The 12821-nt window shown below is 41.0% G+C and overlaps 1 protein-coding gene across 1 annotated transcript in view; it reads left to right on the top strand.

Annotated features, from left to right (window-relative positions):
- The window catches only part of lrpprc (leucine-rich pentatricopeptide repeat containing), a 63838-nt gene that overhangs the window by 47489 nt on the left and 3528 nt on the right, over positions 1 to 12821 (top strand). The window contains exons 31-37 of the mRNA XM_044372831.1: positions 1978 to 2066; positions 2150 to 2354; positions 4033 to 4160; positions 4382 to 4497; positions 9261 to 9335; positions 10092 to 10176; positions 11885 to 12024. Coding sequence (XP_044228766.1) covers positions 1978 to 2066; positions 2150 to 2354; positions 4033 to 4160; positions 4382 to 4497; positions 9261 to 9335; positions 10092 to 10176; positions 11885 to 12024 — 838 coding nt within the window. The remainder of the gene's footprint in view (positions 1 to 1977; positions 2067 to 2149; positions 2355 to 4032; positions 4161 to 4381; positions 4498 to 9260; positions 9336 to 10091; positions 10177 to 11884; positions 12025 to 12821) is intronic.

Below are 12821 nucleotides of genomic sequence, written 5' to 3'. Positions count from 1 at the left end.
AAATGGGGAGCAAAGGAAGGAGATAAAAAGGGCTAAATAGGAAAGGAGGAGTGAACGAGGGGAGGAGGGCGAGATTTAATCATGTACGAGGTTAATGAAGACGCTATAGGCATTAATTCTTTGTGCGTGCGGGGGTGTGTGTGTTTGTTTTTTGGGTAATCTGTACAGAATTGAGCAGCAGGGCGCTTATGGCGAGATTAAGGGATTGAGAGAGAGTGATGATGATGAGAGAGAGGAAGAGGTGGATGATGGATTCATTGGCTCAAGCACAATACCCTTAGAAGGAGAAGGCGAGGGAGAGCGGCAGTGAAAGTGTGTGTGTGTGTGTGTTGGGGGGTGGGGGGGAAAGGTGAGTGAGAGACAGCCTCTAGAGATTTTCTCCCACCCGATAAGAATAATTCTGACCCCACACACCCCCGCCGCTCGGCCTCCGCAGCAATCCGTCGGCGACCCTGTTACCGCTCCAATCTCCGCCATGACCCTGTCACAGCGGCTGCCGGATGCTGCTTGGCCTGGTGTCGCCGCGGTGATAAGGATTGCCCGCCTGATGCTCAATTGAGCGGACGGATTAATCTGGTTGCAGGGCTATAATAATAAATAAAAAAAAAAAAAAAAAAAAGACGGGAGGCAAGCCTGATTGAGGTTTTAGTGGCAAAGAAATGAAAAGGAGGAGGGCTGAAAAGGACAGTAAATAGACGGGCAGACGGAGCGAAGGAGGGAAAGTCAGGGGGAGGAAGAAGCGATGAGGAGCAGGAGCAGCTCCTGGAAGCCTCAATACTGCAGCATTCAGCCTGTCCCAGCCTCACCCTCTCAGATAATACCACACGCAGATATACAAACACACACGTGCCGCGGCTCAGCAGGAGGGAACATCACATATACCGTGACATCAATCAACTGTTTGATGTCTGTATTATTTTCAGGATCACAGCAGGCGCTTTACAAGAGGCTCAGACTTGCTGTCAATCAGATTTGTTCCCATTGTCTTGTCTGTCTTTGCTCTTTCAGCTCATGTGTTTATCCACTGTGTCTCCGCGGAGTCTAATGCTTTTCTAAACGTGATGCCTTGTGATGGAAAAGTGCAGAATTCTACCAGATATTAACTTTGTCATCGCAGATTATAAAGATTTGGTCTAAAGTTAGAAATGATGGACTTTCTAATAGCTATGAACAGTCCACCCTTGGTAAGAAGTTACATGTTACACCCGTCACTCAGATATGGATAAACATCTTCTATCATAGTATACTTAATCTTATGTCAACATATGGAAATATAAACTGATCATTGCACATGGGATTAGTTTCACATGATAATACCACACATAAATAAAGTCATCTGGCAGTTGACATGCTATGCTTTGCATGTATAAAAGATAATAAAGTAAAACATGCTTTTAATGAAACAGAATAGAGACATTAAATATAAAAGCTGCCATTGCAACAATTTTAATCTTGATATCCATATATTATCCAGATAATCTAACAGTGATATAGTACATTTTCTGGAAACACAATTAAAAAAACATTCTTAGATAAAAAAAAAAAAATAACTAGATGGGAATGTCTGTTTCCAACTAATCTAGTGAATTGAATACCTGACATGTAAAGGTATCTGACAAATTGATGCAAATGTAAATAATGTAAATCCAATATTGCCACAATGTAGTTCTGGTCACTGACGTGCAACACCGGCCACAAGTGACTAATACAGCCAGAGATATGAAATGCAAAGCAACCTCATTTTAAACAGCATTTTAAAAATCTCACTGTATATAATGTCATATTGGCCAATCTCGCACCCCAGTTATAGTTAACTATTATTTCTTTTGTCCTTGAGAGAACAACTTTGATCAAAAACTGTCCAAAAAGGCGAAAATTAAGTTGAAAAAGAAAGTTATTCTCAACAGACAGACACATATAAGAACTTTATTGTTGACGGGTGATAACAAATACTTTGTCTCTTTGTGTTTCTCTCAGTGCTGCGTCCCGTGTACCAGGTTTCAAACTGAGTGATGTCGCTTGCAGTTTGCTCATCATCACACACACCAAGAAAGGCCAGGCAAAAGGTAAGAAATATACACACACACACACATATATATATATACTCACTTTATACACACAGAAACTCACTTCTTGTGCTCCTCCACAGAGGCTCTTGAGAGACTGAAGTCTATGCTGCAGGTGGATCATGTGCCCTCGCAGCTCGCAGTCACCAGACTGGTTCAGGCCCTGGGTAACCATGGCAATGTGGCGGGCATCCAGGAAGTGGAATCACTGATGAAGGGTCTTGGCACAACCCTCAACCTGTCCAGCATGTTGTTTATCAACAACACGGCCCTGGCACACATCAAGAGGTAAGGCTGCAAAATGTGTATGAGATTTTTTTTTTTGAGTTTAGGAGGCACTTAAAGCCCCGACAGAATATTTCTGACTTTAATGACTCTCAGATTGTCTCATTTATCTACAAACAACTACTGATGACATCAGAGTGATTTGAACATCCTATAATCACATAAAAGTCTACACATAGCTGCTATGACTTATTATTTTATGACAGTATAAAAAGTTCTTGTCATATGACCTTTATCTCTATTCCTTGTAGACGATAACCAACCACATATAGTCAAATAGAGAAAAGACAGACATGGTGAAAATTGGGCCAAACAGTGAAACAGATCATTGTAGCTGCATGTTGCACGAGCAAAACATTATAATCTCAATTTATGACTCAATTCACCGTCCAGTGTGAAGTCTTTTATACTGTTTTGAAAACTCTCTTGGTGTTACTTTGCAGCACACAGAGATAAACAGTTTAATGGATTACCAGCAGGCAAGAGTGTGATAAGACCAAGGTTGACACACTGTTAAAGTAAAAGCTCACAGAGCGAGTGGGGCGTCAAGTACAAATAGGAAACCTAGGCATAATAGGATTATTCATTCCTTTTAATGTCATGAAAGCACCCATCCTCCACCGCCGCTACGTCTCTTCTCTAACAACACAGAACAAAATATAAAACACATTGTGCATCAAACTTTCATCAGGCTACTTGCCGCATTAGCGCTGTCCCCCAGCTCAGGCGGCACCGTCCCCATGCCAACTCGGAGGGACAGCAGGAAGTGAAGAATAGCAAGAAGGTCTCACGCCCGATTGGCCATAGCAGCGCGGGCCTGTCAGCTTGAACCCTGACCTCGGGGAGCTGTGCTCTGAGCGGCTCTGACACGTGCGTGCCCACTGCGCCTGAGTCAAGCTGACTGGTTAAGAGCCAGGGCGGAAAAGCTAGTAAGCCCAGAAAGCGGAGCGCCACATTTAGAGGGGCCCCCCGCTGAATTATTCAGACGGTCCCAGTCGCAACAATCAGCATAGATATGTCCCCCCCCCCCCCCACCTCTGGACGCTCACACATACAGTATACTTACACACAGACGCGCACACACACCGTGTATGTTAAATATTCATTAGGACTGGTGACGGTGGGGAGGACGCGGGGCGCAGAGGAGGGAACGTAAAGTGTTACTAGCGAGTCCTGGTTGCCAGATTGAGTTGTTGGAGATTTGTAGTGCTTTGTTTGGTTGTGGCAACCTCAGCAGAAAAACATTTCACAGTATGAGTGTGTATAACTGTCACATCAGTGAAGAATGAGTTCGTCTGCGCTCAGTAGACCGTTTCAATAGGGGGGGTAAAAAAATACTTATATCATTCTTACATTAACTCATTTCTCTTGAGACCGAAATCCTCCCAGTGCTGCAGAAGCTTTTGGGACCATTTTCTGTATTGGCAGGACAATCACATAATGTGGGGTAAATCTATTGCACCATTAAAGCTACATTTGTTCCTGCTCCAAGGGGACAAATCACACTTTGAAGGGCTTAAATGGAGTAGAATTATGGCTTGGCTGATTACTAATAGATTGTTTTTCTCCTGTTTTATCTGTTAAATACATTTTACATGTACAGGTGATCGGGTGTAGTTCTAATCTTTTTGTGCGAGTACCATTAATATGATAAATAATCTCACCACCCATCTTTCTCCAGTGGTGACTTGGAGTCAGCAGTAGAGATGTTGGAGACAGTTTACACCAGTCCAGACAGCACAGGTCCCAGTATGTCCTTCGTCTTCAGAAAGGTCTTAGAAGACGACAACGACAAAGCTTTGGACAAGTGTAAGAAACACACACACACACACACACACACACACACACTCTACATATATACACATGTATAAACACAACATAAAAAATACAAAATATGAGGCCACAAGCAAATTGACTAATTGAAAAAAACATTTATATTAAAACAACAACAGTCAGTGACAAATGTAATGTATTCCCTAAAAAAAAAAAAACATGGAACGGTGGACTAAGTGTTGCTTGCTGTATTGCAGTGAGTGCTATGGCAGAGCGGCTAGCCAACCACTTTGCCTGCTACAGACCAGCTTCAGACCTTTTCCTCCAGCTGCTGGATATGGACAAAGTCGAGGACGCCAAGTTCATGCTGGCTGTGAGTATGAGTGTGTGTGTGTGTATGTGTGTGTGTGTGTGTGTGTGTGCGCCAACCTATAAGTATGAGCCGGGGACATTTACAGTATTTGCAAAGTATTACTGATATATTTTAAGTGTCCAAAGCCAGTAAGTTCAAATTCTGAATTTTATATTTTTCTTTGTTTTGTCCACTTGGTTTTGGAAATGTGAGTTACAGTTTTGGTTGAGGTCCATAGAGGCTGAGATGAGACACTCTTAATTAATATTAGAAGAAAATTGACCATCATTCATGCAAATGGTAAAGATACATTACTTGCCGCACTTATTCACTTCTCTTCATCACTATTTAAAACATGAAGTGAAGAAATCCACGTTTTCCAGGTCAGACACATGTACAGTATTCATTACTCTCAATTTTGTCTTTGTGTAAAAGTGGAGAGGAGACAAGGATGCTATGAAAGAAACAGTTACTGGTATTTTACTGGATGAAAAGAATCTTAATTTTTGATGATTATCAAAACAAATTAGCAAAAGTCAACCTCTTATCCCCCAAATACAACAATCAGCTATAGTAAGTATATATTCACTGCTGATTCATGATCGTTACAGAAGTCTGTTGGAAGGGAAGCAAAATCTGCACGTATGATAAAAGTTTTATTTTTACTGCGTGAAAACTTTAAATACATTTTAAATCAACTTGTGCATTTTTGTCCCAGTGCACATTTCTCCATTTGAGCATCCTGCATTTGGCTACATCTTAAATAATTTTATTTAAGTAATTAAAATCTGCAACCAAAAAAAAAGAATCAACAAGGGACTGCCGATGCTGTTGTCAGATCCCGGTGAGTAGTGGAGACGCTTTTCCGCCACAATCGTTGACTTATTTATCCGGCCTCGCATTTATGTCTTCTCATTCTGAATAAATGTAGAAAACCCACATTGCACCACTGAGTCTGGTGGTCTTAAGTTGGCCTCTTACTATTTCACTTATTTAACGGAGTTCATACATTACAGCTCAATGACTTTGCATTGAGCCCGGGGATATGAATATGTATCAGCTAAGACGGGTGAGAGACAGAGAGGAAGGACGGAGGAAGACGAGGCAGCGAGAGAAAGACGCATACGGTTACCGGTAAATTGGAATTGTTTCGTCCTCCTCTCTCACAGAAATTATTTCTCTCTCATTTGCTGAGTGATTACCCCTCTCAGTCATTCAGTTGCATGTGTGACTTGAGTGCACACTAATGAACACAGATATGTTACTTACCACTCGCACTTCATCACTATTTAAACACAAATCAAAGGAATCTGTGTTGTTCAGGTCGTGGTATATTTCTTGTCACACAATCTTAGCCGCCCTCATTTTCACTCTGACATACATTCGTGGTTTTCGGACATGTTGAATTAAATTATTAAAATCTAATGAATCGTTATTTTGATGCAAAAAATGTAGGTTTGTTCCTTTAAAACAATAAGAGATAAGTGTAGGAATTTGGCAGTGGGTACACACCAAACCCAAAATTTCCTATCTTTATGATGAGGCCTGACTTACTCCTTTTTTTTTATTTTTAATTTACCAATGAGGCCAGTAACATCAGCTCCTCTGGACCAGCTCCTAGACCAGATCAACAGATCAGGAAACTGGAGGACACAGAGAGAGAGAAATATAAAACACTGTAGATACACTCAGACATTAAGGCGACTTGTGTCTGCTCCTCATGTCTCCCCGACATCTTGAGTGATTATCCCTCTCAATCATTAAACAGGGATGTCTGACTAGCATGCATGTTAATGAACAGATACATTACTTACTACTCATCTTACTACTCACTCTTACTTCTCATCTTCATCACTATTTAAACACAAACTATGTATTACATGATGATTCAGGCAATAACATGCCTCTTGCTTGATATGCATCTCCGCCAATTGAAGTTCTCATATTTTTCTCGATAGAAGAGGGAGATGAGATAAGAATTTTTAAAGAAGTGTCATTGTTTTTAATTTCAGAAGAGAGAGTAGAGACTTTTTTTGAATTGACGTCTGTGTACATAGAAGCTTATTAGTCCAACATAACATAAAAGTTGATATTGAATTCCTGATTATACCTCTTGCACTTGAGGTCAGCTAATCATTGGGATGATTTAATTTCAGTGTAATCTCATAAGAATTAGTGATGAAGTTGTAATTATGAATACTGAGCAGTAAGGCTGCAACTAACGATTATTTTCATCATCGATTCATCTGTCGATTATTTTCTCGATTAATCAATTAGACTGTATGTCAGAAAATAGTGAAAAATGTTGATCACTGTTTCCCGAAGCCCAAGATGCAACGTTACAATGTCTTGTTTTATCCCGACCAACAGTCCACACCCCAAAGATATTTAGTTTACTATCATAGAAAACTAAAGAAACTAGAAAATATTCACATTTTCAATCAATTAATCGTTGCAGCTCTACTGAGCAGTAGAAGTTTTTTCCAGTATAAATTTTTGAGGCAGTGGTTAAAAGTAGTTGAAAACCCTGAAAATCTAAAGACTTGTAAAATGTGGTTAACAAGAAACCAAAAGTCAAGAAACAAATGCTCATCGTGTTAGAAACTACAAGAACATACAGTATCAGAGCAAAGACTGTTTAAAACTTGTTCTCGCATTTGTCTTTGTAGTCAAAGTATTAAGTTTGTAAGTTTAGACTCCACTGATGTGACCCAGGCTAAACTTTTGCGTTCAAATGTGTCCGTCCTCTTGGCCTGCTTTCATCTTCCTGACTCCCCCTTCGAAGCCGCTCTCCCAGGGTCACTGGAGGGTAGCAGCCCAACTCTTCCATCCCATCATAAGTGAAGCAGGACCAAAAACTCTGAAAAGCTTTTAAGTAGGCGAGCAGACAATAGTGATGACAAGCCTATCAGGAGAGAAGGAGGTGAGGTCAGTGGGGAGCGAGAGGAGAGCGAAGGGGGGGGAGATGAAGTCAGTCATTAAGAAGTGAACAGTGACGAGGGGAACGCAGCGAGGCGGCTCGTCTACAACTGCTTACGTGTGTGTGTGTGTGTGTGTGTGTGTTGGGAGGGGTCATTGAGGAAAAAGGGGGGAAGCATTCCCCGGGTATCCAGAGCTTTTAGGCAGTGTGTGTGAGGAGCAGAGGAGACAGTAGGCCCAGTCGGTTCTGGCGTCACCTTTGGGAGTCATCGGTGAAGCAAGGGAGGGGAAAAAAAAAAAAAACAGAGGAGAGAGGGAGTGAGAGCACGGAGCAGAGTTGAGTGAAGTGGCATAGTGTTGGTCTAATTGCCTGATTGTACTAAAGCCATTCTGCCGCTCAGTGACTCTGAAGAGAAGGCAGCTTGCTCCGTGTGTGTGTGGTGTGTGTGTGTGTATGTCGTCCTGTTAAAAGCCTTGCAGGCCACCAGCTTTTAATTCTGTACGAGGTGGAGAAGGAGTGAAACACGTTAGTTCACGACTGGCTAGTAATGGGACCTCATTGCTGCTCAGCCGAGAACACATTCACTCCCTTACTCAGAGCACAGAAACTTTAATGCATCTCCTGCACACACACACACACATACACACACACACACACACACACGCATGCACACACATGTTAAATACACGCATGAAACACATATATTGTATAAATGCTTGCATGCTTTTAACAGATAAAACCTCCAGCAACAGCAGAGGTTTATCTTCATAAAGAATACGTATTTCTAAATTCATCATATACGTCGTATTTGAGTCTACATTGATAATATGTAACATAATTGTTCTGTTAGATATAAGTGGGGATATGACAGGAAATGAAGAGAGAGAGAGATGGGGAACATGCAATGAAAGTCCACAGCCAGAATGGATTTTATTATTGCCACAAGGAATCAGAATCTACTATGATTTTGCCTAAAAAAGACCTCACGTTGGCCATTTGAGTTGCAATCCTGTCCAAAATGTCTCTGTTTTACCAGGAATCACTGTGAGGAGATTCTCGTTTTAAGCGCCATGTTACCTTCCACTCTTTAGTGTTTCCTCACTGCTGACAACAGTCAGTGCACAATAACAGTAAAAGCATGAATTATAGTTGTTTTTAATTCAACAATGACAAGTGTTTGTAAAAATGTGTAAAAATGTCCTTAGCTATCATGTTTGAAATCAAGGAATAAGATTTACCATTGTTTGTTGTTGTCACCCATGAGCACTGGGAGTTGAGGCAGAACTGCAAATAGATTTAGAAATATTTCAGGTAGAATAATTATGAAAGAAAAAAAAATAGGAATACACTCAAGGATATCATCCTGTCATATTTTTACAGTGTATTTCATCTTTCTCTTTCTCCCTCTCTTTCCGGTTGACTATCATCTCTTTTACCTCATATTTTCCAATAACTGGTGAAAGACTTGAAGCTGTACAAGCGACAGTCACACAATGAGCAGCTTGTGCTTAAGCTGTATTTATATCTCGGCTGAGTGTTAGATGTGGCCATCTATGTGACTAAGTGTAGATAATTACACTTTCTGATGTGAAACGTTGCTGTACATTTAAATTCATAAAGAAATGAGCAGTTGTGTGTCTGACACTCTTATTAAATCCATAATTAACCTTTGATCTGAGTGTGAGTGTTTGTGTGGATGTGTTTATATACTGTATGTGTGTGGAAAAACACAGATTGGAGAGTCTTCTTGTCTCCAAAAAAAAAGGGGGGGGAGGAAATAATACACTAACCCCCCCAAACCACCAAAAAAATATCTCTCACATGTTTCTTATGTTGCTGTCTTGTCCCTTGTTTCTTCCCGTAGCGTTGTAACGCCGTGGCTGAACAGAAGGAGGTGCTCGTCTCCTACATGGCTCGAAAGGCTCAGGTTCCTGGACAGGTAAACTCACATGTTACTGTTTTTTAGAGCGTGTCTTTATTAAAGGATAATTCTGTTTTTAACAGCTTGAATCTTATTTTCATACTGAGTTTAATATTATCATAACTGATAAAAAAGGATAGCCAAAGTTGTAACAAACCAGAATGATCCTTTAAAGTACAACTGAAATTAAATTGCCTGTTTTTTGTCAACTACAGAAAACATATCTGCTCTGTAAATCGCTGTCTTCTTCTTTGAGTAAAAATCAGAAACCGAAAGGGAGAAATATATATTGAAATTCTTCAGTTTCCCTAGTTTTGCATTCAGTTGATTATATACCGCCCTGCTATCCGTCAATGTAGCTGGAGTCCTTATTTCAATAAAGAAAATCAAAACTTGAATAAAGCGATAACATGGCATTCGATCATAGAGCAGAGCAGACGGTCACACTTTGCCTGATTGCATCCTGCTACACAACACAAGACACAACCACAGACTCTGAACAACAACCCACATTAGCTTTTCTGCTAAAGTCTCCTTCTGGTTTCATTTCCAAACATGAACACACGTCTTGTCCTTCACCTTAGCTTGTTGAATGAGCCACCAAACAAACAGTCACAGGTAAATACACCGCTAATTAGCTGCAGCACGTTAAACAGCATATAAACAAACCTGCAGCAACAAAAAAACTGTCTTCTCATGTCGTATTTGCATGTTGGTGACAAAAACCACAAACACTTATTGTTCTTGTGTATAAATTAATGTTTGTATGCACAGGTGGGCAAAATTAAGGCCCTGCTGAGCCTGATTCCAGACTTCACTGAGAAGGAGGTGCTGTACCCGTATCTGATGAAATGTCACGGTAAGACACACACACACACACACACACACACACACACACACACACTTACACAAGGCCTGGTTGGGTCTTGTGGAGCAGCTAGCGTTGCAGCGGGCGGCTCGCTGGCCTGTGGCTAAGTCAACATTAGAGGACGCATTAACAATGCATCAGGTCAAGGAGTGTGTACGTGTGTGCAGACGTTCAGGGGTTAGAAGAACACATGTCATCTAATGAGTTAGCTGTCCTGGCTAGCCTAGCGTGCTAATCGCGACACGGCCCACCACTCAGCTTTTCCTTTTTTTTTTTCTTTCTTACAGTTTTTCCTCTTCGCTCCGACACTTCTCGCCCTCTCCACCTTTTTACTTCTGTCTTTCTCTTCTCGTCCTCAAATTGTTTCTTTATTCCTCCTCCTCCTTGCTTTTACCTGCATCCTCTCTTCTCCTCATGTCCTCCCTTCACTTCACCTTCTCACCCCTCCCGTCTCCCCTCTATACCTTGTCACACCAGAGATGACGGACATGACTATTTAATTAGCATTTGCTAGCTGGTCGGTCAAAGCAGTCATAGGGGACACAATTAGCGGTGCTCTGCTTGCCTCTGCTCTCTGCCCTGTCTCTGTTCTCTTCCTTTTTTTTTCTTTTTGAGGGCTTTTGTTTTTTGGGGGGTTTTTTGACAGCAGTGACCTTGTTTCATTTGTTAATTTCTGAAATTTAACCTTTTTTTTTAACCAGTAAGTCTCATATATTATCTTTTTGCAAGAGAGACCTGAGGAAAATGGCAATGTAGGGTCTCTTTGATCCACACAGGCACACACTAATGCTGTTTCATTTTTACAGATGATGCCTCTCACACACAAGTTTTTCGTTTCTCATAACAAAATCAACAGCATAAGACCAGAAGTATGACACCTCTCTAGCTGTTACATTTACCACGTTAGTTTGCGGTGGCTAAAACTAATAGTCTACCTGAAGAGGGGGATGATATACCAAAAGTTACTGATTTCAGCTCTATGATTTTGTAATTATCATATTAATTATATTTGAAATGTTTTCAGGTTCCCTTTTTAACATCTGGCCAGGGACAACTGGTGAAAATCAGCTGTTTAGGCTAACTCTGGCTAATTTACAGTTCTTTTTCCCTGTTGATTAATGAGTATTGTCCCTGTCAATTAACTAAATAAAATAAAATAGATAAGTACAAAAGATCATTTTGCTGTCCATGTGCTTTATCTTCATAAAATTGTTTCTAATAATAATTATTTTATTTCCACAAGAGAAGTTTTATTATCAAAGAAGTCAAACTCAAAGGGAGGTTTTACAATTTCTTTTACAGCCTCCAGTGAACCTTTTTCTCCTTTGTTCATCATGACTCCACAACTGGTGGAAAACAAAGTAGTCTACACAAGTTCTTGCTTTTTTCGCATGTGTAACCAGCAACATTTAAGAAGTAATCTGTTGTCATGGCTAAATAATAAGTAAATACAAAGACTGGGCAGTATGCATGTGCATTTAAAACTTCCTTTCTTTGTGCCAGTGACTTGATGACAGACCACAGTGGAAGCATGATTATCCCACCACCAATAAATATGATGCATACTTTTTTTTTGTCTCTTACACACACTGTCAGTTTCTTTTCTAAATGTGTACATTGAAATAAGAATTTAACATGTTGAGGTTTTTTTGTCTCATTTGCTGACTGTCTCTCTCTCTCGCTCGCTCTCTTCTGCCAGCTCTGGATAAGGACTTAGCGTCAGCCAAGGTTCTGTATGAGCAGATGCAGAAGGAGGGGACAGTAGACGAGCTGTCACTCAAACGGCTGGCTGTGCTGTACCGCGATGCAGGAGAGATGTTGCCCTTCACCGAGCCCCCTGTGAGTCACACACACACACGCACAGTCCACGATTAAAGGACGTTAGCCCCAGAATATTTAAATGTACTATTTTTGGGAAATTTAAGGTTTCCAACCACTTCTAAATTAAACTCACACCCACACAGACTTCACCTCTGTAGTGAATGACAGTAAATGGTCATTCAAAACTTAGACAAGCAAGTTGATGTCAGTTTAACTCCCCACTCAGAGGAAATTTGCATGACATAACTTTGTAAATGTCACTCAGTAACTACGCTTGATGTGCCCTTAAGTGGCTAGCAGTAGAAAACTGACCACATTGAGCAACTTCTCTGTGTTATTATGTGTGTAACTGTGAGAGCAGATCTGGGAGTTGATGAGGGACAATAAAGGATGAGTTCTTAGTTAGTCCGCAATGGATAAATAACAGTTTTCAAGCAGGCTTTTTTGAGTGCTGAAAGATTCAACACTCACCATTTCGCACTGCTTATGGTGCAGACACACAGACTCCGGTGAGGACGCGTCTGGACGCACCGGACCACTGAACGCTCCGGCTGGTGGTGACATGGTGGGAGGTGTACTGCGAGTCGGGTGGTGCTTGGTTTTGGCTCGTCCGTTTTGAACATGACGGCTGGGTCACAAACACTCTCGTATTACAGCTAAAACACTAAAATATGTTTCTGAAAACATTTGAGGTGTAAAATAAGCGATGCAGTAACGGAATCTTGATTCATATTTGATCAGCGCTGCCTAGTTTGACAGTTTGATCTGAGTTTCGTGAGCCGGTTGTGTTGCGCTGGATGGACTCATTTGCATAA

Source organism: Thunnus albacares, chromosome 14 (assembly GCF_914725855.1).
Source record: "Thunnus albacares chromosome 14, fThuAlb1.1, whole genome shotgun sequence".
In the NCBI taxonomy this organism is placed as follows: domain Eukaryota; kingdom Metazoa; phylum Chordata; class Actinopteri; order Scombriformes; family Scombridae; genus Thunnus; species Thunnus albacares.
The sequence above is the reverse complement of the archived record's forward strand: the minus strand, read 5'-3'. Positions and strand labels throughout refer to the sequence as shown.